Below are 24,142 nucleotides of genomic sequence, written 5' to 3' on the forward strand. Positions count from 1 at the left end.
CCCGTGGTCCCCACCCTTCCACGCCAGGAAGTGACTTGGGTGTGGCCTGACTACCTTCTGCTCCTGGGTGTGGTCTGGGGAGGACAGGGGTTGGGGCCATGCTGGCTGAGAGTTCATTCATGACTTGGCTGGTGAGGACGTCACTTTCCCCAAACCTAAGCGCCACTCTGCCTGGTAGGGGTGGCTGTCCTCAACTGCCCCTCCTCCTGCCCACACACCACCTGTCCAGCAGCTGACCGGAAGGCTCTCTGGCTGCCCACTTCAACGTGCTTGCATGATGGTGACTCAAGCTCAACTGCCAGCCCTCCCAGCCGGTGCCTGAGGCTAGCGGGGTGGCCATTGCTTTCAGGAAGATGGGAGACAGGCCTGGGTGTCACCAATGATAATGGCCCAGGACTGGGGCATTGGGGCTGGGAGGCCTGAGAGCTCACTAGATCCCTGTCCCTTTTCCTGAGACACCTGTCAAGTAGCAGCTGTGTCTTCTCACCTAGCTGAACCCAGAGAATCTGGCAGGGAGGCAGGTTGTCTAGAGGGGTGTCCATCGGTCCCACCGCCCCCCACCGGGTGCACTGGTGACTGACAAACCAGGGAAGACAGAGTAAGAGGGACTGGGACACTGATTGTCCACCCAGGAAGCCAGCGTCCTTTCCACGGCTTTTCTGACCTGGCGGGATGCCAAATAGGGAAAGCAGAGGTAAGGGAGTCGTGGCTGTCACAGGCCTCCTAGCTGGGTCTCCGGGGCAAAGCTGGGAAGGAGGCTGTCCCTTTGCTGGGTGGACTGCAAGAATCTTGGGTGCTGGGTCCTCGTAAGAAAGATTCTCCCACATACTTACTGGTGAAGTCCCTGTGCACGTGGGGGGAGGACAGAAAAGAGCGCTTTGCACTGACTGAGTCGCTGGACCCACCCTGTGCCACAGGACCTCTTCCACACAGGTGGGTGACCAAGGCCAGGCCACCGCCTCTACCACCACTCCCCCCTCCCCGATGGGGTTCAGGCAGAGACACAGTCTGGCCTAGGAGTTTGGGCCAGGAACACAGAAACAGCCTCACTCTCTGAGACCCTTCCCCAGTTTGGGCACCATGGGATTCTGAAGTTTGAGGATTCCAAGTTTTAACAGCTTCTTTCAAAGAGGCCCAGGGAGGGGTGGAGGGGCGGGAGGTGGCCTGGGAGGCCTCAGAAGCAACCGGGTCTTCTGCATATTGGTCTGCTGCTCTCTGCAGGGGGTTGGCTGCCTCATATCAGCATACCTTTTCCCAAGTCCCAGAGCCCTCAGGGGAAGGGAGTGGGAGGTGCTCCCAGGCCTTGTTGCCTCAGTCCCTACTGCCCAGGGCTGATGCCAGGGGTGCCCACCATGAGGATCATGGGGAGATGGACCAAGTCAGTGTACCTGTGCAGTCCTGGGGCTCCCCAGATAGGGAGGCCTTGCTTCCCTATCTCTTAAACCAATCTGCTTCTGCTCACTGGGACACGTGTAGTCCCAGGCTGGGACAGGCAGTGGGTGGGCCAAGGGTTCCCTGTCTCTAGGGGTGTAAGCACAGCTATGTGGGTGGCAGCAGGGGGATTCCTTCCTGGCTATGTTGGTGAACACAAGGGATAGACTAATGACTTGGGACAAACAGGTGATTCTGCCTTCCCTGTGTAGCCTCCTCCTCCAGGAAGCCCTTGGCCTCCTCTAGCTCCATCCCTCACCTTCACCCCCCAGGCTTCCTTCCCATCACAGACACAGGCGGAGCCTGCAGAAATCAGGTGGAAGTCAGGTCCCAAAGGAGTTTATTGCCTGTCTGTGCCTGGGGCAGTAGTCACCGAGTTTTGTCCCTCTTCTCCAACATAGGCTTCCTCCAGAGGACCAGGAGGACGAGAAAATTGACGGCAAACTGCAGTTGGCCAAAGACCGAGACACCAAGGCTGCGGTAGAGGAGGCCACCCAGCATGGGCCCCACGGTGCGCGTCAGTGGATGCACAGAGGCACAGAGGCCCAACATGGTCCCTGGGGAAAGAATGACAGCAGTCAGGGCCTGAGTAGGTCCTGCCTGGACACAGCCTGGCCTCCAACCCCTCCCAAACTAAGCCACCCCCCACCTCAGATTGCCTTGTGCAGTAGGCATGAAATACTCCCTGAAGCACCTGTCCCATCTCCCCAGAGAGCCCCTCACCTGTAGTACCCCTCCCCCACCTCTGCAGCCCCACAGGTGCTTCCCTGGATGTGGGGTTGAGCCTCCTCCCTGCTCCAGAAAGTCCTCAAGCACAGGAGGAGCCTGGGAATGGGGCCATAGGTCAGGGCACAGGCCACGCCCTCCTAGGCCTGCCAAGGGAGATAGGAGCCACACACACTTAGGGCTGGGCTCCTGCCCAGGACATCCGGTGCACTGACTCTTGGGCTCTTTCCTAAGGTCCGGGGTGCTAGGGATCCAGGAACTAGAACTGTCAGGCATGACCCACTGGTGACTGAGGTGGGTATGGTGGGTCTGACTGAGGGGGTTCCTCTGAGCCTCCATGGAATTCAGGAACTGGTTCTCTGGGCGGGCAACACCTTCCATGCCACCCTCATAGCCACTCCTGGCCATCCCCTCCCCCAACCATGCTGATCCTCCCCTGCCATCCTCCTAGGGGCCCAATGGTCCCCAAAGGGTGGGGGTAGGGCTTCAAGGAGTACAGAAAGGGCCCTCACCTGCCTCTCCCACAGTCCCAGGGAGAACGAGCCCCTTCCCAGGCTCACTGGGTCCCCACCGAAGCATCTGAGCTTTTTTTTGTTTTTTTTCCTGTATTGGGGCTTGAACTCAGGGCCTTCACCTTAAGCCACTGTTCACCAGCCCTTTTTTGTGAAGGGTTTTTCAAGACAGGGTCTCGAGGAACTATTTGCCTGGCCTGGCTTCAAACCGCAATCCTCCTAATCTCTGCTTCCTAAGCTAGGCTTACAGGTGTGAGCCACCTGCGCCCAGCAACATGTGAGATTTTACCTGACAGTCCAGTTCCTCGTGCCTAAGGTCACCTGTCCCAGGGCCTGAGGCCAGCTGTCCCAGGGTAGACAGGCTTACATGTGGCTATTGTCAACCCTCAAACAACATGGAGGGGTGCAAAATTCACTAAGCCAGAAAGCCAGAGCCCCCTGCCACCAGGCCGCAGATCTCAAGTTGGGAGGTCACCCTTTGCCCATTCCCAGTGCGTGGAGGTGGCTGATCTCTGCTCCCCACTGCCCACTGGGTCCCTGGCTCATGGCTTCTGAGCCCAGGCCTCTAAGTTTGGCCTGGACTAGGGCCTCTGAGGCCCTGCCCACGCTCAGGGATGCTGTGGGGAAACTTAGGAGCAGCCTCTCCCACTGCCCACACACCCGCAGACTCCAACAGACACAGGGGCAATTACCGCCCCCTCTGAGGTTTCAGTTCCCAGGCGACCAGGTCCTTTTCCTTCCTTCCTTCCAAGCTGAGGGTGGTGCCTCAGCATGACACAACATGGCCTGGTGGCCTGGCCTGCTCCTCCCTGCCAGGCCCTGCCCTTCTCTCTCTAGGTTTCTAACCTCTGCTCTTTCCTGCTGTTCACTCCAAAAGGATGGCTGACCAGCTGTCTGGAGGCTGGCTGCCCTAGCACCAGGGAGTCCCAGGTCTGTAGGCCTCAGAGGCCCCAGGCAACCCTGAGAAGATCCCTGCCTCCATCTATCCCTCCACCCCCACTCAGGCAGACAGGTGGCCTAGCCCCTTGAGCTTTCTGGTCCTGCTGCTGGGGAGGCCTGGAAGAAACCCCAAGTCTTTCGTGTTCAACCAGTCAACAGGAACCCCCTGGGCCAGGCAGCATGCATGCACTTCTCCAGGATGGGATGCAGGCAGGAACCAGGACACCCCCAGTCTGGATGGGGGAGGGGGGTTTCTCCTTGCCTCCATAAAGAACTGTTTCAGAGTTCAGGCTGAGGGCCTGGATTCTGGATTTCACCAGCTCTGTGCATTCACTTGCTGTTCACTCAGGAAGCCCTGGGTACTGGGCCCTGGGGAGAGGGAGACCCGGTCCCATGTGCTGCCCTCCGGCTTGGTTCCTCTCTCATTTCTCCAGCCCAGCTCGCTGGCTGCCTTCCTAACTAGCCTCTGCAAGAGCTCTTTAGGCCACCTCCTGCCCAGTGGGTGCCCTATATATGGAAAGCCATCCATCCCTCCTCCTTTCAGTAAAATTCTGCCCATGTATCTGAGCCAGTCCTAATGCCACCTGGGAGAAGCCTTCTTCCTGTGCCCCTGGCCTGACTCTGGCCTAGTCAGCAGGGCTGGTGCAGGGCTGGGAGGACACAGGAGTCTGTCATCACCCTCACCCCTCTCGGGCCCCAGGCCATCCAGTCCACTACCCACTGCATACCCACTGGGAGGGAGATGTGACCCTAAGGCCTTGGTGTGGTCCTCACCTGTGTCTGAGGCAGAGACGGCCTTGGTCAGCATGCTGTCGGTGACCACATTGAGGGTGCACAGGCTGAACACCAGGCAGGGCGCCAGAAGGCAGAAGTGGAAGACGCTGGACATCAGTGCCTGGGAGGGCAGTGAGTGGGGCCATGGTGAGCAGAGCCGCACAGGGCCCTGCGGGGTACTGGCCTGGGACCCCCTACTGTGTGGAGAGGCCTAGTCCGGTTACTCTTACCATGGCCAGTCCCACCATGGCGAAGACCAGCACACTGGCCTGCAGCAAGGCTTCCTCTGAGAAGTGTCTGCTCAGCCATCCGATGACCAGGCCCTGGATCACCTAAGTGGGCGGAGGTAGGCAAGGAGAGGTGGGACAACCTCCAGACTGGTGGCTGGGGACCCCTGTTCTCTCATAGCCCCTCACATCTGCAGGCCTTGGGGGTCCCACCTCCACAGGGCAGAGGATGTACCCTGTGGTTCCCAAGAAGGTCCCAAAGAAAGCCGACATCAAGGACATTCAGAGACACCAGGAACATGACTCAGTGGGACAGGCCCAGCCCGCAGGCCGCTCCCAGGCCAGGGTGAGGCTTCCTATCTGGTAGCAGATAGGAAGTGCCCTCTCCACCAGGCAGGAAGTGCCTGGGGTCAAAGGGCAGGAGTGGGGTGGGGACCTGGGGGAAGGCTGGGGTCAGTGTCTGACCAGCTCTGTTGAACCCGCCTGGCCACTCTCCCCACTCCCCACTTGTGCCAGCTGCTTCCCACCGAAGCTCCAGTGCTGCTTAAAAAATAACCCTACACTCAGAACTGCTTTATCTTAGATGTTTTTTTGCTTTTTGTTTTGTTTTTCATGAATTGCTATTTTTTTTTTTTTTCTGACAGTACTGGTGCTTGAACTCCCAGCCTCAAACTTGTGAGGCAGACACTCTACCATTTGAGCCATGTCTCCAGCCCAGTTTTTAGATTTTTGAAGGAAGATCTATTTGACAAGTCCCACATAGTGCAGTCCACCCAGGGGATGTCCCAGCACCAGAAAACATCGAAACCTCGACTTGGGCAGTCAAATGAGCACCAGAAGCCCAGTCCTAAGGAATCAGCATCAAGCGTCAACTTTCCACTAACTGGAAAAGAAGCTTCAAGCTGTGTGCTTACAGGGCGTTCCCTCAAACAGTGAGGTTAGCCACCAGGCCAGGTAGGCCTCTCCCCTCAGCCCTCACAACCATCCTCCAGCCCATCTGCTACCCCTGCCACACCTCCCCGCCATGGTCACCCAACCCTAGGCACCCCTGCTTCCGCATCTGCCCCTCCTCTACAGAGCAGCTGCGGTGGGGGGCTCCCTTTCTCTGCTCAGAACCACACACCCACTCCAAGCAAGTCAGCAGACCACCCTCTACCAGAAATGTTACCAAAGCCTGGTCCTGCCCCCTTGGGTTGGCTCATCTCCCCTCAGAGCCTTTGCACTTGCAGCCTCCATTCCTCCCACAGACACACAGTGTTCCCATGGCTCTTCCAGTTCCCAGCCTTGTCTGATGGAAGCCCCACCCCAATCTCCCCACCCACAGCGCTGCCTCCTGCTTCTATTCCCCGACGGAAGGAACAATGACCTGACTTGCACAGGGTGGGGGAACCAATCTGTTTCTGCTCACACCCCAGTAGCTTTGTGCTGCCCCCCACCCTGTGCACTCTGAATTTGTAGCATCTGGGAACAGCTCTGAGTGACAGCCAGGTAGGTGGCTAGGCCACTATGGAGGTCTTTAACAAACAGAGGTCTGCAAGCCTGACCCCTCCCCTTACCTTAGGACCATCTAGGTGTCTTTTCCCCAGTCCCCATTCCCCCCACCCACTGGCAGCCAGGGCCAGGAGGCTGGGCTCCCTGGGAATAGAGACAGCTGTGGGGACCACAGCTCACGGGGTAGGGGTAGGGAGGTGCCTGGCAAAGGTGGCCTTGAGCCTTGCTCTATAAACATAAAACATGTCTCTTTGTACCCCATCTGCCCAAAGGCACAGCTTTCCTCCACCACACCTGGGGCCTGGTGCTCTGACATACCTGGCTCCTCTGCTGCCCCCACCCCCTGACCCCCGACTTCACCCTGTGCTGGGTTCCCAGGCTCCACGCTAGACTCCTCCTCCTGTCCGTCTGCAGCTCTCTCAGGTCCCCTTCCTAATGTCCTGACAGATGCTGCAGCCCCCAGCAGCCTCGGCAGGCCCGCCTCCCACCCCCAGTGCTGGCCTGAGGGGCTTCAGGAGTCTGCAGACTTCAGCTGGGCACAGGCTGGCATTGCCTGGCTCTGGGCAGGCTTCAAGCGACCTGATCAGATGGAGGCTGTTGTGGCCACCAATGAAAGGTTATCGTTAGTGCTGGTTTGAGTTTTCTGTTTTCCCCACCAGGGCGGCCCCTCTGACTGCAGAGCAGAAACCGTCTTTGTCCTGGGGCGGGAGGGGGAGAACCTATCTTTCCCTGGAACAGCTATTTTAGTACCAGGGCCTTGCCCAGTCCTGGGTCTACAGGCACAAGGAGCAAATGGCTCAGAGGTGCTAGGAATGCCACGCACTTCCGGAGAGGTCAGACCCCTCCTCCACTGGCCCCAGAATAGCCCCTCCCCTGCGTCAGCTGTCAGGCAGTTGTCCTGAGCACTTCGACACCTGTCTCCACCACCCAGGGTCTGGTTGGATGCCCAGGAGGAGCTGGGGTGGGGGCAGCCGGCTTGAGCAGGGCTGGCCCTGAATTGGGAGCCTGGGGTTCTGGGGGGTGGCAGAGAGGACACACGTCCCAAACTCCACCAAGGACACCTCCTGACCCCCAACTGCCCAAGGCTCCAGCACCTGTGAGGACACACAGTGTCTTGCTCTTTAGGAGCTCCCCAGGTGCCAAATTAGCTCATTGCACGCCCCCGCCAAGTGACTTCTGGGGTGGGCTCCATGGTTAGTCCCACATGACTATAAGGAAATGAGACTGGTCACACAGCTAGGGTGGGGATGGGATGGAGGCTGCAATCAGAACCCATAGCATGCCACCTCTGGGGTCTGCAGCCCTCCCCGCTCTGTCCATGTCCAGTGCTCACATGGGCACTTGCTCAGCCATAGATCCTGGCATGCTGGGGACAGAAGGCCAAGGGCTCACCAGGCTCCTCTGGGGTATGCCTTCCTGGGCACCATCTCCCCTCTCAGACAAGACTGCCAGGCACACGGGTGGTCACCTGAAAGGTGCCATGTGGTGGTCTGAGTGTAAGGCCATGCTTAGAACTGAGGTCACAGACAGGACAAGGCAGAGAGAGAGTGTGTGTGTGTTGGGGGGCAGGGGGGTGGAGGCCAGCTGTGCAGAGGATCCTGATGGCTGGGAGGGGGATCAGGATCGCTACTGGGAAATCTAGTCCATCAAGTCCCAAGGTCCCCTCTGTCTGAGACCCCCTTCTCTCCCCACCCCACAGATGCCCTGTGTGTAGGCCCCCGCTCACCATCTGGAGGACCCCGAAGTAGGACGTGAGGTAGCCGGCCTGGGCGGCCTCCAGCTGGAAGAAGTCCATGGAGATGATGGAGAACATTACCATGAAGAGTCCTGGGCAGAGGGGGCCAGTCAGGGGGCCGTGCACGCCTCGTGCCCTGCCAGAGCCCCTCCCTCTTGTCTAAGGGGAGTGTGACTCGAGCTGGGCAACAAGACCCTTGCCTGGGGTTGCACTGTAACCCTGTCATGGAGAGCCTCCCCTGGAGGCAGCAGAGCTGCAGCCTGTGAACCACAGGTGCTGGGAAGGGGGACTCTGGCTGAACGTGTGGCCGTGTTTGGTCTCAGTGCCTACAGAGGCCCTCTAGTCAGAGGCCCTTCACCTCTGTGGCTGGCTTAGGTTCTGATGACTGCCCGGCCAGGCCTGGCTGATCCCAGGTTGATCTCCTCTCTGCCCCTCAGGGCTTCAGCCTTGCTTTGCACAGCTGCAGGAGAGGGTCTGGCTCTTTGGGATGCAGGCGCCTCAAGAGGAGGCCCGGCTGGAGAACCCGCGTGGGTTTCTAGGCTGCCGGCATACGTGTGGGTGGGTTGACTGATGTGGGTGGCCCATGAATGGGCGAGAGGCCATGGGGCCAGACGGCTGGGACAACTGAGTGTCTAGAGGCTCGTTACTTTCAGACTCTGTCTTTGTCTCTGGAAGCCAGGGGTGACTAAGAAGGAAAGGGAACATAGACGTCCATGGGCCTTGAGGGAGGCTCAAGCCTCCTTGGTTCCACAACCTTCTCATGACTGAGAAGGACCAGAAGCGAGCAGGGATGACACTGCTCCCTGCCTGTGCTGGTACACCCACGTGGACCTGTCACCTGCTGTGTCCCTCTGAGGGACAAGTGAGGTAGGCTTTGGTACAGGCAAGACCCAGCAAGGGGGACTAGGAGTACAGGGTGTGGAAAAAGCAAAGGGGCAGCACCCTGACCTGGGCCTCATTCCCACTGCCTGGAACACTTAGCCAAGCTGGGCCCTGGATGCAGTGGGGAGGGGCAGTGTGGACTCACCGGAGGGGAAGCCAGAGACCACTTTGACCAGGAACACGGGCAGGACACCAGGCTGCAGCAGCAGATGGGTGATGGCCTTCAGGTCAAACACACTGGCCTTGGCTCCACCTGGTCACCCGGGGTTGCTGGTCAGAACACTGGAGGCCTCAGCCTGGCTGTGGGGCCAGGGCTGCAGGCCTGGCACACCCCCTCCCCCCAGGCCCACTGGTGGAATGGGAGATGATCCCCTGGAGGGTCACTGGGCAGCCCACACACCCCCACCAGCCCTGGGAGCCCCGTATCTGGGAGGCACTTGGGAAACAGTGCACCTGCCTTCAGGTTAACTGGCTAGACGTGGGTGGAGCCCGGGAAGCCCTCAGTCCCCAGCTCTAGTGACGAGGACAGGTGCCCCTGGCCCAGCCTGGATCCAGGAAAAGCTCAAGGCTGGAGAGTGACCTCAGCCAGGAGGCATTCCCTGATACCCTGACACTTTCACGTGCTGTGTCACAGGCCTCCCAGGTATGCTTGGCTGTCCCCCAGGCCCTGTCCTAGGTGACTCCCAGATAGATGTCCAGGTAGAGGCACAGAGTCCTGCCACTTGCCAGGCACACAGGGGCTGAGAACAAGTAAGAGCCTCCCTATAGGGGACACCTCTGAGGAGCCAACCTGGCCCACACTCTGCCCCTCCTTGGTGCCCCCAGATCTTTACAGTGCTCCCTGGCTAGTGCCCTCACAGGCCCCAGACACTCAGAGCCTTGGGCACTGTGACCCATTGATCCACCCCATCCTTCCTGGTCTTCCCCAGGCCTCTCTGGGCTTCCCTTCGGATCTGCCTGGGCCTCAGCCCAGCTCTGCTCCCGAGGAGTCAGCAGCCAAGAGGGGCTCAAGACAGACAAGAGGTGAGTGGCCCCCCCAAGTCCCTTGCATGTCCCCTGAACCCTTAGGCTGGAGCATCGAGGGTAGTGGTTGACCAGAGGAAGGGGCCTCCCACTGCTCCTCTCCGCAGGTGAGCCTGGTGGGACTTACTTGTCCGGGGAGCCTGGGTGTCCACACTGGCCCCTTTGGTGGTGGTAGGGATGCAGGTGAAGCTGAGAACAGCTCCCAGGAGGTTGGCCACAAGTGCCACGATGACAGGAGAGTGAGTCCTGGGGACACAGGCTGAGTTGCAGGGCATGGTCCGGGGCCCAGAACCCCTGAAGCCCCCACCCACCACTTTAGCCCACTAGGGCCTTGCCTGTAGCGGGTGCTCAATCCCAGCTATTCTGTCCCCAGCCTGCCACCTGAAGGGTGGGGACAGGACCCTCAACCATATTTATTAGGTGACACATGGAGGGAAGTTGAATTCTGCCATCCCTCATCCTTGGTTAGGCTCCGCAGCCTTTTAGGGTGGGTAGGCAGTGGGACCTAAGATGTAAGAACATCCTCTCACTTGCGGCACAGCAAACTCCTATTCATACTGCAAAGCCACACACATGTATACACACGCGGGTCACACACCAGCACGCACACACACATGCACCTTCACTAGAGCTCTGGCAGAACTTACGGGCAGGAAAGGACCAGGGAAGTCAGTAGGGCCACAGAGAAGCCCTCGTTCCTTAGCAGCTACAGCTCACACAGGCCAGTGCTCCCCACCCCAGGGCAACTCCACCCGCATGGCCACTGCCTGGGAGGCTGGATATGTGGTTGGACCCTGGCAGCCGGGCATTTCCTCAGTGAAGGGTTGGGGCACAGGGCAAGCCTCTTTGGGCTCCCAGGGAACCAGACAATGTGACGTGTGACATGAGGAGGGCCACTCCACCCAGTGGCTAGCCCCAGAGAGAAGGGCCTTTCTTCTGGCCTTGGAGGCCCAAACGTCACTGCTCAGGGCCTGGCCAGGCAGGGACAAAACCTCCTTTCTTTGCCAGATGCTCCGGAAGTGGCACAGGAGCAGAGGCCCCCACCTCAGATGGCTATTTTGGGAGCTGGTAACAAGTGAGGGTGAGTGGCAGGACACCAGGCCTCTTCTCCTTGGCTCTTGCCTGTCCCTTGAGTGGTGATCAGCAAACCAAAGGCCGGTGTATTCTGGGGACACAGGGTCTGGAGCCAGGGACCCTGGATGGCCCCAGGGGGAAATCAGGGCCCACAACTCCCCTAGAGCCAAGTCGGTCGCTGCCTGGGGAAGCCAGGCTTATTCCCCTCCCTTCTCAGAGCTGACCTCTCTCCAACTCCCTGTGAACAGAACGCTCCAAAGGAAACCAGAACAGAAAGAAATTCTGCAGGGCAGCCCTGCTCCAGGGGCCTCTGCTTGAAAATTTCTCCTGGGAAGACCCTTCTCCCCTATGCCTCCTGGGACAGTGTGGTGTCCCTGGGGGTCTTTGGGTCAGTGCATGCTACATGCAATGCAGTCAGCACTCCCTTCTGGAGGAAAGTGGCCCAGGTTCAGGCGGTGCTGGACAGGCTCTGAGCCTTGTGGCTACAGTTGACTCATTCTTTCTTTCTTTTTTCATGGGACTGGGGTTTGAACTCAGGGCTTCATGCTTGTAAAGCAGGAGCTCTACCATTTGAGCCACACCTCCCGTTCTCATTCTAAACTTTTTAATAAATTGAGTCAGGATTCTGTAGTCAGGGACACTTTCCTCTGTCTCCCCCCACCCCCACCCCCATATACACATGGACATCAGAAAGGGCACTGGCAGGCCTCAGAGGATCTGTTCCCCTGTCCTCCATGGCTACCTTGCTGGGTGACCTCATTTCCTCAGGTGTTAAATTAGGGCTGGACTCACTGCACCTCCCTCCCTCCCAGGAGCCCAGTTCACCCTTGTCCTGCCTGCCAGCCACCCAGAGGAATCTGGCACCTGCAGCCACACCTTGGCTAAACCAGTGACCATTTCCTTTCCTCTTTATCTCAAGGGCCCAATCTGTGACACCTCAGGAGAGTGACCTGGCTCTCAGCTGTCCCAGTTGGACTCTGTGCTCCTGGGCCTCTGCTTCACCCAGACTGGGCACCTGCCCAGCTCTAGTGTGACAATTCCTCACCACGCTGGCCCTGAGAGGAGGTGGTGTAGCTGCCAGGAGCTGGCCCAAAGGCCTGGCTAAGAGCTTCCAGCTTGCACCCTTCTCTTGTCCCTGGAAGACTGGCTGAGGGCAGCTGGTATCCAGCTTCAAGTGACACCTGGTTCACAAGGGGAGGGGGCATGGGGCTTGAGTGCCATTGGATGTTCAGCCTTGGACTCCAGGAGAAGTCATCTTGTTCCATCAGCCCCATGGCACTATGACTTGAAGCACGTCTGAAAATGGAAATCCTGAGGGGGCCACCCCTGACTGCCCCCTCCAGCTTCCGGAGCCCCAGAAAGAGATTCCAAAGTCCCCTCTGGCCACGAATCCTACCAGCTCCTGTTCCCCTCCACTCCCCATACACAGGCCTCCAACCCCGTCAGCAGCCAGGGCCTTTGCACTGTGGCTTCCCCTCAGCCTGGAACACTGTCCCTATGGCCCCTCCTTCCACGGCACCTCTCAGGCCAGCCCCAGCCTCCAGCCCTCTCCCACTCTGTCCTTGTGCCCCCTGGCACCCAGAACATCAGGAACTTGCTGCTCTTCCCTGGAGTGTGGTTCCAGCCCAGCTGTCCTGTGGTATCGCCTTGGGGGAGCTGCCAGGTGGGCAGGCTGCCCAGGTGGCCCCATGAGTCACTCCTGCCAAGAGCCCAGCCAGACAGCCTGAACTCATACTCATTAACTTCCAGGGGAAACCAACGTCCTTGGACTAAGATGAAGACTTCCTGTCCCCTCACCCAGGCGCACGTTCTGAGGTGTCAGGGACCAGATAAAGTGCACAGCGAATGTGTACCAGAAAGACTGGGCTGGTAATCACACCAACCACTTGGTGCCCGGGAAGGCTGGCAGGTGGCCACTCTCATTCTGGGGCAGCCTGACCTCGTAGGTGTATGGCTGGACGCTTCCCCAGCCCAGCTCCCACATTCTCCCCAGGCCTTGCCTGTGGTGTCTGTTCAAATCCCAGTCACTTGTAAAGGGGCAGAGCCCTACAGGAACTGAGAGACAGTGTGCCCCGTGACTTGCTGAGTGGTTGTGGCTGGGCTGGCCCTCAGATGGACCATCCATCTGAGACGAGGGTGGGTCTCCTCCAGCTGACCTTGGGGGACCAGGGAAGTTCTTCTCCCCCTTGGCCTCCTGCTCCATAATTACTCATCAGCTCCATCGGAAGATGGTGCCCAGTGGTCTCAGCAACTGTGGGATCTGCTGAGTGCCACCAGACTTAGTTACTGACAGGAACAACCTGGATTTGACCATGGGCCACAGTCTGCCAGTTGTATTTCATGCAGTACTTTCTCTCCAGATTCACAGCTGGGATTTAATTTACCTAGCCAGGGCCTCTTCCCCGGCTCTCAGAATTGAACTTGGTGTCAAACCTAACATGACCAGCCCTGGAGTCCTAATCTTCTCCTCCTTATCTCCTTCCAGCTGCCCAGAAGGGGTCCTCCCTGACTTCTCATGTCCATCCTCATCTGCTAGTTCTACCTTCAAGTGGACTCACGCCTGACCCTTTCAGGCCACGCTGTCCCTCCTGGGGCCTACTCTCCCCAGATGCCCCCCGCCTGCAGCCTCAGTTGCCTATAGGACCTGCACTTGCACACTTGTCCCCAGTGCCCAACAGCAAAGACCAGTCTTGGGCTCAATGCTGGTGGTGGCCTCTGTGACATGTGGGTGAAGGGAGAGTCCTCACTGCCCCACCTCCCCTCTTCCCCTTGCCTGTGCTTGCCTGGCCCCAGTCACCCTTTTGCCCTTTACTTATTCTTGAGCAAGCCAGGACATCCTATCCGCAGGGCTGTGCGCAGATGGTGGACACCTCCATTTCTTGCATGTGGTACTTGTCTTCCCACGGGCAGGAACTGTCTGAGTCTAGCTCTGTGCTATGGTCCATGACCGCCTAGACCAGAGCCAGGAACATAGCAAGGCTCCATAAACCCAGGTTGGGTCTTGCAGGCCTGGGTGGCCAAAATCTCTCCCCCAGTCCCTCCCCAAGCTCTACCGTATTGAGGCTCATGTGTCACAGAGCCTCCCCCACCTGCTGGCAGCAGCAATGCAGCTCTGTGCCCAGAGACTTCTGCAGGCAACCTGGCCTCCCAGCCCTGAGCTCCAGGCTGGGCCAAACCAGTTGTACCGGTGCCTGCCTCCACAGGCCCCAGTGCCAAGTCCACTTCCTACTCCCACTGCTGCTCTGTGGTGGGGGCTGGCATGACTGGGGCCTTTCAAGGGAATGGGGCACCGGGGGTGGGCAGAGAGGCAGTGGCCAGGGAGACTCTGTCAGGTCAGGCTTTGATTTGCACCCAGGAAGGGGAGGGATGCCCAGTGTGGCTCTTGCTGTGGGCTACACTGGGGGCACGGAGGGCTTTGAGGTAATCAGGCTGCCTGGCTGAGGAGGGAGAGGCCACTGGCCCTCACCTTGGGGTGAGGCTCTGGAGCAGCTCCCAGCCTCCATGGGATAGGATGGGGACCATAAAGTGGGACAGTACCCAGGCTACTGCCCTGTCAAGCACGTGGGGATAAGGTGCACCCATGGTTGTGTTGACCATGGTGGATGCAGTCAGTCCCATCTGGTGGGACAAAGGCGGACCTGTCAGTCACAAGGTCACCAACAAGGCCTCTCCCACACCCCTCTTGCCACTGGGTAGCCAGCTACAAAGGGCTGCAGGTCAGCTTTGGTCACAAGGGCCACTTCAATATATATGGATCTATGTGCAAAGACCCTGAGCGAGCCCACTCCTCCCCGCACACACACTCCCACCGTGCATAGCACCCAGCCTTGGGCCTCAGTTTCCACACCCATCAAAGGAAACGCTGAGGTTGGCCTCATTGTGTAAATGTTAAGGTTATAGAGGGCCTCAGATCTTCCATAAAAGGAGGCAGGGAAGCAAAGGTGTGGCAGGGGAGGAGGCCATCTTGGGGGTGTGGGAGGGAGAAGGAAATGAACGGTGTGTTCTGGGTCAGAAAAGGCAGGTGAAGACAGTTGGCAGTGGCTCACTTCTGTAATCCTAGCTACTTGGGAGGCTGAGATTGGGAGAATTGCTTTTCAAGGCTACCCCAAGCAAATTGTTTTTGTGATCCCATCTCCACAATAACCAGAGCAAAATGGAGTAGAGGTGTGGCTCAAGAGGTAGAGTGTCCGCTTTGCAAGCATGAAGCCCTGAGTTCAAACCCCAGTCCCCCTACCCCCCCCTCCCGGCCCCACAAAGCAGGTGAGGACAGGAGGGGTCATGTGTGGGGTTGTGAGTGGGGCTGTGCATGGTGCCATTTGGGTTAGGTGATGTTGTGTGTTAGCTTGCTCCGACACACTATCGGGGCTGCTCAGCACCCCTGTGTGCAAGATACCACTGCAGCATCTGTGAGCCAGAGAGGGCTGATGAGACCATTTCACAGGCAAGAAAGCTTGGTGAGGTTAAGAAAACATACCCCCGCCCTCCCTCTGTAGCAGGTAGGTGGGTCCAAGGTGACCCTGCCTGTCTGGGCTGGGCCTCCCTGTAAGTGGGGCAGCAGTCTGGGGGGGCCTTCCATCCAGCACCCACCCCTTTTAGCACTCCTTCCCTTTCCATGCCCCCTCATTACTCTATCTGCCTGGGAGATGGAGGCCCTCCATCCTCATCTCCACACCTGTCTCCCTCCTGAATTCCCAGCTGCCCTGCCTACTAGCCATGACAACTCAGCAGAGGCCCCCTGTCCTCCACACAGGCCTCTGCTCCTGTCACTGGAGGATGCAGCGCCTTCTCTTCCCCAGCTGCACAGTCCCGCATCTGGCTACCTGCTCCATAGCTCGTCCCAGGCCCAACAGGCCTCCCAATGCCTGTACAAGGTGGGCTCCCCCAGGACCAGCCTGACTCCAATACAGTGTTGGAATCGAGATTTGAGTTCCCACCTACCTCGCACCCATGTCAAAACCAGGCCAGAATCTGCCCTAGGCCCCCTCCCTATAGCTACCCCTGGTCCAGCCACTGTCCTTACCTACCTGGATGGTGCAGGTGCCCTCCCCCCCCCCCCCCCGCCATCTTCTTTTGGAGCACTTGCCCCTACTTTTTAGCTCCAAGGCCTGGCTCTTTCCCCCTCCTCTGATCCCTCCAGTCACTCAGTCTCCTCACTTCTATGAACACAGGACCTTTGCACATGCTGTTTCTTTGCCTCCCTGTCACTTGTCTCTCCAACATCACTGCCTCAGAGAGTCCCCTGTGACCATCTGACTATCTAGCTGCTGATCCTGATTTACTCCTTTTTTATACCATATGACTCAATCTGCCATTATACCAACACAGTTCACCTGACAGTCTTGGTCTGTCTTGTTCCCCACTGTATCCTAGAACCTAGAATCCCTTACTAGATGTTCGGTAAACACCACTGAGTCACCCAACACAGGTTCTGATGCAGATGCTGGGAGGACGTGGGGAGGGGTGTGACTGAGCCCTCCCTGTTGAGGGGTGGACTCTAACAAAACCATGGCGCCCGCCCATTGCTCTGGTCCCCCACTGCTGGGCTGACCTGGGGAAACTTAGGGAGCCTGGGCAAACCACCAAGGCTCCTAGAAGCAGGGACTCACACTGTTCATCCATGACTAGAGATCCTGGAGGCAACAAAGGTGCCTCCCACACCAAGTACCCCAAAGTATGTGGGCTCCATCCCGTAAGAGAGCCTCAGCCGGCCTCACACAACCCTGCAAACCATGGTCACAGTCTTCTCTGACTAGGGAGCAGGTGAGAACCTCTCCCCTGCTGGATGGGACACCTGCCCCCAGCCCCAAACCTGAGGCTTGGACCTGAAAGACAGCGCAGGTGTAGGCTCACTCTTGGGATGGAGCTGAGTCCAAGTGCGCTTGAGCACCCCCAGTCAATCGGGCCTTTACCATGGCCCCCTCCCTAGGGCGCAGTTACCCTGTGAGCCAACGGGGATGGAAAGGGATTGTCCCTGGTCTAAAGTTCCAAAAAGTGAGACTGAGCAGGCAGAAGTGCCCAGTCCACACGGGTGCCAGAGGTGCCTCCCAGCCCTCTCCTCCCTCTGGGCTGCCAGGGCCGCTACCTGGACAGCCCGCTCTGCCCGCTGCAGAAGCCGCCCAGGCCAGGCGCGCAGTGCTGACCCGCGGCTTCAGGGCGGGGCGACGGAGCCCCCTGGTGGCCGCGCCGCATCGCGGTCCCGCCCACGCCGCCGGTCTGGGCCGGTCACCCTCGCGGTACCAAACTCACTCATGCCGATGGAGAAACCAAGTCTTAGACAGGTAGCGGAGATGGAACGACGGCCCCGAGCGCGGAGCGGCGCGGAACCCACCCAGCCACGGCCATCCTGAGCAGTGTCCCCGCTCGCCTTGCCCTCCAGGGGCCCTACCCGGCCACTCACCCATACGCGGTACTCAGGGTCCCACCGAGCAGGGAGCCGAGGATCATGCCGACACCGAAGCAGAGGCCCAGCCGGCTCAGGGCCGCCGGCCGCTCCGCGGGCGCAGTCAGGTCGGTGATGACCATCTGGGCAGCTGGGGCGGGGCGGGGGCTGAGTAGCGAAGCCAGTCGAAGACCCGGGCAGAGGACCCAGGGCTCAGGCCACGCCCCTATGCCGCCCCCTGCACTCCAATTTGCCCTCCCAAGGCCACGCCCCCACATAGCCCCCTCCACCCTCTCTGCCCTCCCCAGGCTACACCCCCCACCTTTCCACCTTGACTTGCCTCCTTCCTGAAGCCACGCCCCCATGCCACCCCCTCCTCCCAGGTCCCGCTTGTCTCTACCTGTGCCCTACCTGGCAGCGTGTGCATGAGCGCCGTGGGCAAGCGCGAGACGAAGAGCAGGAAGACACCGGGTAGGGCCGGGCTGCAGGCGGCCACCAGGAGCAGGTAGAGCGTAGAGGATGCCACGAAGGAGAGCGAGAGCGCCGCCCGCGCCCCGCGCTGGTCTGCGAACCTAGGGCCACCAAGCGGATCAGCCACCAGCAGGGTGCCCTTCCCCACGCCCACCCCCTGGGACTGTCCAAGCAGGGCTGATGGGGAGGCTAGGGTGCTGACAAGGGCCAGTCTGCTGTGGGCTGTCCTCCTGCTTCTTCCCATCCTCTCAGTGGTGGGGAGGTGTCTGTCCCAAGGGGGCATTCTAACCCCTGTGAAAATAGATACTGGTGATGGATGTGCTGGGGCTCTAGGGAAAGTGACAGACTGAAGTGTGCAGTCCCTTTTTTCTGCCCAAAAAATGCTCTGAAGTCTGGACTCCCACAGGTATGTCTGTCAGCTGTCCCTGTGAGATCTATAGGAGGTTGTCAGCTGTCTTGTCTTCAGACCAGCAGGGTTCCCCAGCACCCAGAAGGTGGGGGTTGGGGACCCCATATTGCTGGGCTCCTGCCTGGGTCCCCAGAATTGCCCTTTCAATAGTGATGATAAGGCTCCTAGCTCTGTGCTGGGGCTGGATAGCTGTTAAATCTTCATCAAGGAGACACCTGGGAGCCACAGGTGTCAAGGGCTGAAACAGGACCATGGTGCCAGTCCATTGCCCTGGTCCCTGGGCTCAGCCAGCAGCCTCCCCGACTGAGTGCCTGGGGGACCCGGGCTTCAGGGCCTGGCCTTGGGAAGCCACCAAGGCTCCTGCAGGGAGGCCAAAGCTCTCCTGTGGCTTAGTTTGCCTTTCCTTGGAATTGCTGTCACCTTCTGGGGCCCTGTGCGAGCTGAGGGACCCAGCCTGTGGCCTCTGAGGGGTGGTCCTGGCCATTGTGGATTGAGGGACCCACATATGCCTCCTCTCCACCGTACCTGCCAAACACAGGCCCACCCAGCAGCTGGAGCACCCCGAAGATAGTTTGCAGGTAGCTGAAGGCGACAGTGTCCAGGCCCAGTGTCCGGGAGAGATACTGAAACACATTTGGGGGGCCGTGTGAAGAGTCTGTGAGAGGCCTCAGGAGTCTGGGGTCCTTCAAAGGTCAGGGGGTAGGGAGGGAGTGGAGGACCTGGGCCCTGATTCTTGGTGGTGGGGCCTGAGAGGGGCTTTTCCCTGCAGGATCCTGCTCCTCCTCCCTCAGAGGGAGAATTTAATGGCCTCTGGGGATGCTGGAGCTCACTCCATGATGGCAACTGCTGCCCCTCCTTCTCCTCTTGGGTACCCTTTAAGTTGGTATGGAGAGACAGCCACTATTTTGTCTTCATCCACTCAGAGCTCTGTGGGGGATTTATGGCATTGTCCTTGCCAGCAAGGGGTCATCCCAAAGCACCTTAATGACCTCTGGGAACCTGAGATGTGGCCCATCGTCCAGCAGGACCGTCTGCTCTGTGAGGCTCCCAGTCCTCAGCTCCTTTCTGGAGGATGCCCACCAGGGAGAAATAGCACCACAATTGTCCCTCCGAGGGCTCCCAGTCCCCAAGCCTCCATCTTGCCCTGCTCTACTTCTCTGTGACCTTAATACCTCCAGTCTTGACCCTTACTGCAGCTGAATGGTGTCCTCCCAGCTCCTGTGCTGGAGCCCTAACCCCCAGTGCCTCAGAATGTGACCTTACTTGGAAATAGGATCTTCACGAAGGTCATCAATTCAAGTGAGGACTTGCTCTGAGCCAGTTTTTGGTTCTCCATAATGGTAGCCCCAGTCACCAATACCCTGCCTCTCCCCCAACCCCCCATATTCTGGACTTCTCCTAGAGGCCAGTCTTGGGCACCTGTCCTTATCTTCCCAGCCCCCACCATAGACTCCCACCTCCTGCCCTCTGCTCTTCTGGCTGGAGAAGCCTGGAAATGCTGTCTGTCTGCTCTCTGCTCTGTGAACTTGACCTGACAATCATCCCACCTTCCCCTAGTGAGTCCACTCCCTCCCCAATCCTGCTATATCTCACTTTCTCCTCTCCCTCCCACCCCTGCCCTAGAGGAACTGAAATCCCACCCCTATCCCTGCTCACCTGCCCCCTGTGGGGCATCACTTCCCAGCCTGTGACTTCCCCTCCTCTCCCCTCCCCTTCTTTCTCCTCTCCTCTCTTCTCTCTCTCATACACACAACCCTGGTCCTCAGCAGTAGATCTGATTCCAGCCACTTCCCACCTCCCCCTCAGCTCCCACTGGAGTCCTCTGGTGGATGTGGCTCTCTCCTGTCCAGCTGCACAGCCTCACCACTACCCCAGGGCCTTTGCACTGGATACACCTTTCCAGGCACAGCCTTGCCACTGGCTTTTGCATCCCAGGGCCTTTGCACTGGCTGTGCCTCTCCTGTTTCTTTCAAGCCTTTGCTCCAGTGTTGCCTTCTCAGCTATCTTCCTGACCCCAGACTGCTATATGTCCTTGGGCTCTCAGTGCCCCCGCTCCGACCCACCATTTCCTTTTCCACTGTACAGTCTGACTGTGTTGCATTTTCTACAGCAACACACTGTTGACCACCAGCTCTGAGGGTGGTGGTGGTGGTAGGTGCCCTGCTGTGTCCCAGTCCTGAGAACGAGGTCAGTTCACAGGTGTTCATGGAGGACTGGCCGGACAAGCCATTGTCCTCACTATGGGGGTGAAAGGAAGGTGGCAATCACTCTGGTTCTGTGGACTGATGTGCTCATTCTCTCCCACACAACCTGACCCCGCCAGCCTGCGGGGTGTGGGGGGGTCACCACCCTTCTAGAAGAAGCCGGGGCCTGGCCAGGCTGCCCTACTGCATGGGGCAGAGACCCAGGTCATCTGTGGATTGAGCTGCAGAGGGTTCTGGGCTGGAAGCCCTTGCCATTCCCCGAGTGGTGACAAAGGTTAGTGCTCATTCCAGTCCTGATCCCCAGGCCTGGAGCGAGGGTTAAAGGGAGGGCCACTGGATCTGAGCCTGGTTGGGCTCTTGGGGGCCAAATGTGAGGAGGACCCTGTGCTTCTGGGTAATGTGTGACTTTGTCCTCAAGTGTCCCTGAGTTTCTGACTCCTGGGGGGTAATGTGAACAGTGAATGGACCTTAGTCAAGCCCACTGGCACCTCAGTGCTGCCCAGCCTGGTCTGCTGGCCACATTGGTGGATAGGTCACACTCTGAGTGGACCCCAAACCCAGCACGGAGCCAGCCCTTCACTTTCGGGTGAGCCTGGGTCTCAAGAGGGAATTTTTTTTTTTTCCTGCGCTGGGGCTTAAACTCAGCTGTTACCTCTTGAGCCACTCTACCAGCCCTTTTTTGTGTTGGGTATTTTCGAAATAGGGTCTCTCAAACTATTTGCCTGGGCTGGCTTCAAACTGTGATCCTCCTGATCTCTGCCACCAGAGTAGCTAGGATTACAGGCATGAGCTATGGATTCAAGAGAACTTTAAAAAGTGGCCTGTGGCTGATGTCATGGCCCCACGCAGACCCCCTGCTGGGGGACGGTCCTCTGGGTTCTTCCCAGCTCCCCTGGGTGCTGCTATCCATGGAGGTTGGACCCCTGTGCACCAGCTCCATAGAGGTTTACTGAATGAATAACCAAGTATGAAAAGTGGGAAAGATGCAAAGAGGCCAACGGGGGTGGCTCTCTGAGGCTTCTCCCCAGGGCTGAAAGGGTGGCCAGAGCACAGGATGTGCTGGTGGCAGATACCTACCCAGCTCAAGTATGGCTTGGGGTTGGTCTTCAATGGAGTGGGGCCCTGGCAGTATCAAACGCCCACTCTTGCTCCCCGCTACTGCCTAGATGGACAGCAGGGGGACAGTGAGGGGCCTCTGGGGAGGGGTTCTGGGGTGTTACTCACTGGCAGGATGGAAAACTGCATGAAGAGGCAGGTAAGTTCCAGGGTAGTCAGCCCGTAGGTGAGTGGGATGACCCATGACTGGCTCACAGTGCTCATCCTGCTGACAGGCTGCTTCTGACCGCTGGAGGCCTGAACTCCCTGGATCCTGGGCAGGTGCTGTAGGGAATCCTGAGAGGAGTCCAAACAGGAGCTGGCCAAGCCTTGGAGTGGGCAAGGGGCAAGAGTTCTGTTGATCAGGTGCGGTGCTGAGTCACCGGAATGGAGGAGCAGAACTGCCTGCAGGAGAGGACAGCCCAGCAGGCTGCAGATTGCAAACTCCACCCTGGCAATCCAGTGACCTTGACCTTGGAGAAAGGGTCAGGTGCCCCCTGACCACTGACAACTCTTGGTCTGGGGCACACAGCCTCCATGGGAGGGGACAGGGACAGTCCCAACCCTGCAGCATGCCCTGTGCCCTGAACAGGGAGATACCATGCCCCAGTTTTAAAGGGAAACGGAGCCCCAGAGTGGGACTGTTTCTGACGGCTGCTCAGATGGTGACTTCTGTAGGTCTGGGGCTGATTTGTTTCCCTGTGCATGGTCCTCCTTAAGGCCAGGCCTTGCTTTCCTTGGGGGAGCGGGGGAGCTTTGGGGGTTGGTACTGGGATGGGGACAGGGAGACAGTTCAGCTTTCCTGTCCCTGGGCAGGGTGGGTATGCCTCACCTCCTACAGCAGGACGTGTAGTTCCCCGCCCCCCACTCCCAACCCCACCGCGGGAACAGGATTTTGCGGTTCCACTGGGGCCTTTTTTTTTTTTTTTGTCAGTTGACACCTGACTCCACAGTTGGAGGTAACCCCAGGAGCCTGCCGGGGTGGGACGGGGCGAGGCAGCAGCGCGGAGGGCCGGGAGCTGCGCCTGCCCCGCAGCCTTCTAGGGGCGCACGAGGGTGCGGGAGGGCACCTGCCGGGGCAGAGAGGCTCGACGCTGCGGGGGTTCGGGGCTCAGGGCCTGCCCTCATCGGGGTACCTGCTTTTGCCTGGCGAGCTTGGGCTCCGCTCCTGGTGGGTGAGCCCTCCCGGGTGAGTCGCGACACGCGCCCTTCCGGGACAACCCGGGCTGGGCCCGCCCCCGGCATAGTCCCCTCCCTCCCCTCTCAGGCCCCGCCTATCCTGCGAAGTGGGCGCGCCCGTGCCGCGGCCTCTGCGCGCTCATTGGCTGATCCAGACACGCCCCCAGACGTCCCGCCCACTGCCCGTCCCAGCCCGACGACAGCTTCGCAAGGGGCTTTGCGATCCACGGATGGCTTGGGTGTTGCAGCTTTTATCCTGCCCCGGGCCCCAAGCCGCGGGAGGCTGGACTTCGGACCCGTAGAGCAGCACAAGGCGTCCATTTCGGGCTAGGAAGGGAAATCGTGGGGACGGGGATGAGGTAAAAGGAGCAGAGAGGGCGCCAGGGAGGGAGAGCAAGAAGGGAACGGAAGAAGCAAGGGAGAGGAAAGAAGGTCTTGTCTGGGCTGTCCACTCCCAAGGATCTGTACTGAGCCCCAAAGGATGGGTAAAGAGACGAGCATTTCTGGAGACAGCTCCCGGGACCCAACTCCCTCCAGGGGCTGCTGGAGTTACTGAGATGCCAGCTGTTTCCTGTGTCACCCTACCTGAATGTCTCTTGGCCAGAGCCCATGAGATGCATAGTACACGGGTCCTCCAGGCCTCATGCCAGCCTCCACCAGAGCTCTACTGGAGCTGCAGAAGCGCCCACTGCCCTAGCACTTGGCCCAGGCCCTGCACCAGCTAGCCTCAATCTTCTCCAGAGAGCTGACTGTGGCTAGGTAACCAGATGCTCATTCCAGACACCCACGCCACCTCCGGTCCTGTAGCCCCGGCAGGGGCCAAGCCACAGGCCAAAACGCAGAGCCAGTGTCCCCTCTGCGATGTGTTAACCTTAGTGTAGCAGAGCAGAAAGCTACAGTGGCAGGAGGGCAGAGGAGCTAAGACCCTGTGCCCAGTAAGAGTGGGCCACAAAATTGGTCGTTAGGGGCAGAGTCCGGTAGCCTGAGGTCTGCTGGCTGGGCCATTTGAAATCCTCAGGGAGTAGGTCATGCCTACCGCTCTGTTCCCAGGTGTGTGCACTGTGCACAGTGCAAGTGTGTTAGAGTCTGGGAAGGGCGGGACCCACGTCTTGACAACTCAGTGCAGGAACAGCATGCTGGTTTCCCTGGGAACAGAGAGGGATGGGTCCAGCCAGGGTTTCCTGGTTAGGAATCTCAGGGTGTCTTAGATTCAGGACCCCTGGGGGAGGACTGGAGTCCAGGTGGTTGTGTGCTCCATTGGACTAGGGTGAGGGACTGTCCCCAAGAGATCCTAAATTTCCAGTTTTAACTCCAGACCTGGCTGCTTCTTGACAATCTAGTAGAAGGTGACATCATCGTTGAGTCCTGGGTTCTCCAGGCAGATTTTTTAGGGTAAAGGACAGGGAGAGGTGAGTTGAGCATCTGAAAGTGCCTGAGCCAGTGGGGGAGGCTGAGGGGAGGCCAGAAGGGGCTGGCTACTCACCTTACAAACAGGGCCAGTGGTGGGGAGAATGGCAGACAGAAGCAACCCTGATTTTTGTAGTTGTCCTGGTGGGTATGGGCAGGGAAGTTTCTCGGTTGTAAGGGAGTG

At 58.9% G+C, this 24,142-nt stretch overlaps 1 protein-coding gene across 3 annotated transcripts; it reads right to left on the bottom strand.

Annotated features, from left to right (window-relative positions):
* Nucleotides 1–1,754: 1,754 nt before the first annotated feature.
* Nucleotides 1,755–22,622, bottom strand: Slc67a1 (solute carrier family 67 member 1). 3 transcript variants are annotated; one of them, XM_020168823.2, is made up of 11 exons: nucleotides 22,509–22,622; nucleotides 21,502–21,701; nucleotides 18,599–18,696; nucleotides 17,605–17,765; nucleotides 17,212–17,344; nucleotides 9,868–9,986; nucleotides 8,863–8,970; nucleotides 7,827–7,927; nucleotides 4,613–4,714; nucleotides 4,383–4,503; nucleotides 1,755–1,988 (listed from the first exon to the last, which is right to left on the bottom strand). In XM_020168823.2, exons 1-11 carry the CDS (start codon nucleotides 22,615–22,617, stop codon nucleotides 1,801–1,803), a joined length of 1,440 nt encoding a protein of 479 aa, XP_020024412.2. In that variant the 5' UTR covers nucleotides 22,618–22,622; the 3' UTR covers nucleotides 1,755–1,800. The 3 variants fall into 3 exon arrangements, with proteins under 3 accessions (XP_020024412.2, XP_020024413.1, XP_073907111.1); XM_020168824.2 differs by having other exon boundaries at nucleotides 21,502–21,669; nucleotides 22,509–22,607; XM_074051010.1 differs by having other exon boundaries at nucleotides 21,502–21,777; nucleotides 22,509–22,607.
* Nucleotides 22,623–24,142: the final 1,520 nt, after the last annotated feature.

The sequence above is a fragment of the Castor canadensis genome, chromosome 1 (genome assembly GCF_047511655.1).
Source record: "Castor canadensis chromosome 1, mCasCan1.hap1v2, whole genome shotgun sequence".
In the NCBI taxonomy this organism is placed as follows: domain Eukaryota; kingdom Metazoa; phylum Chordata; class Mammalia; order Rodentia; family Castoridae; genus Castor; species Castor canadensis.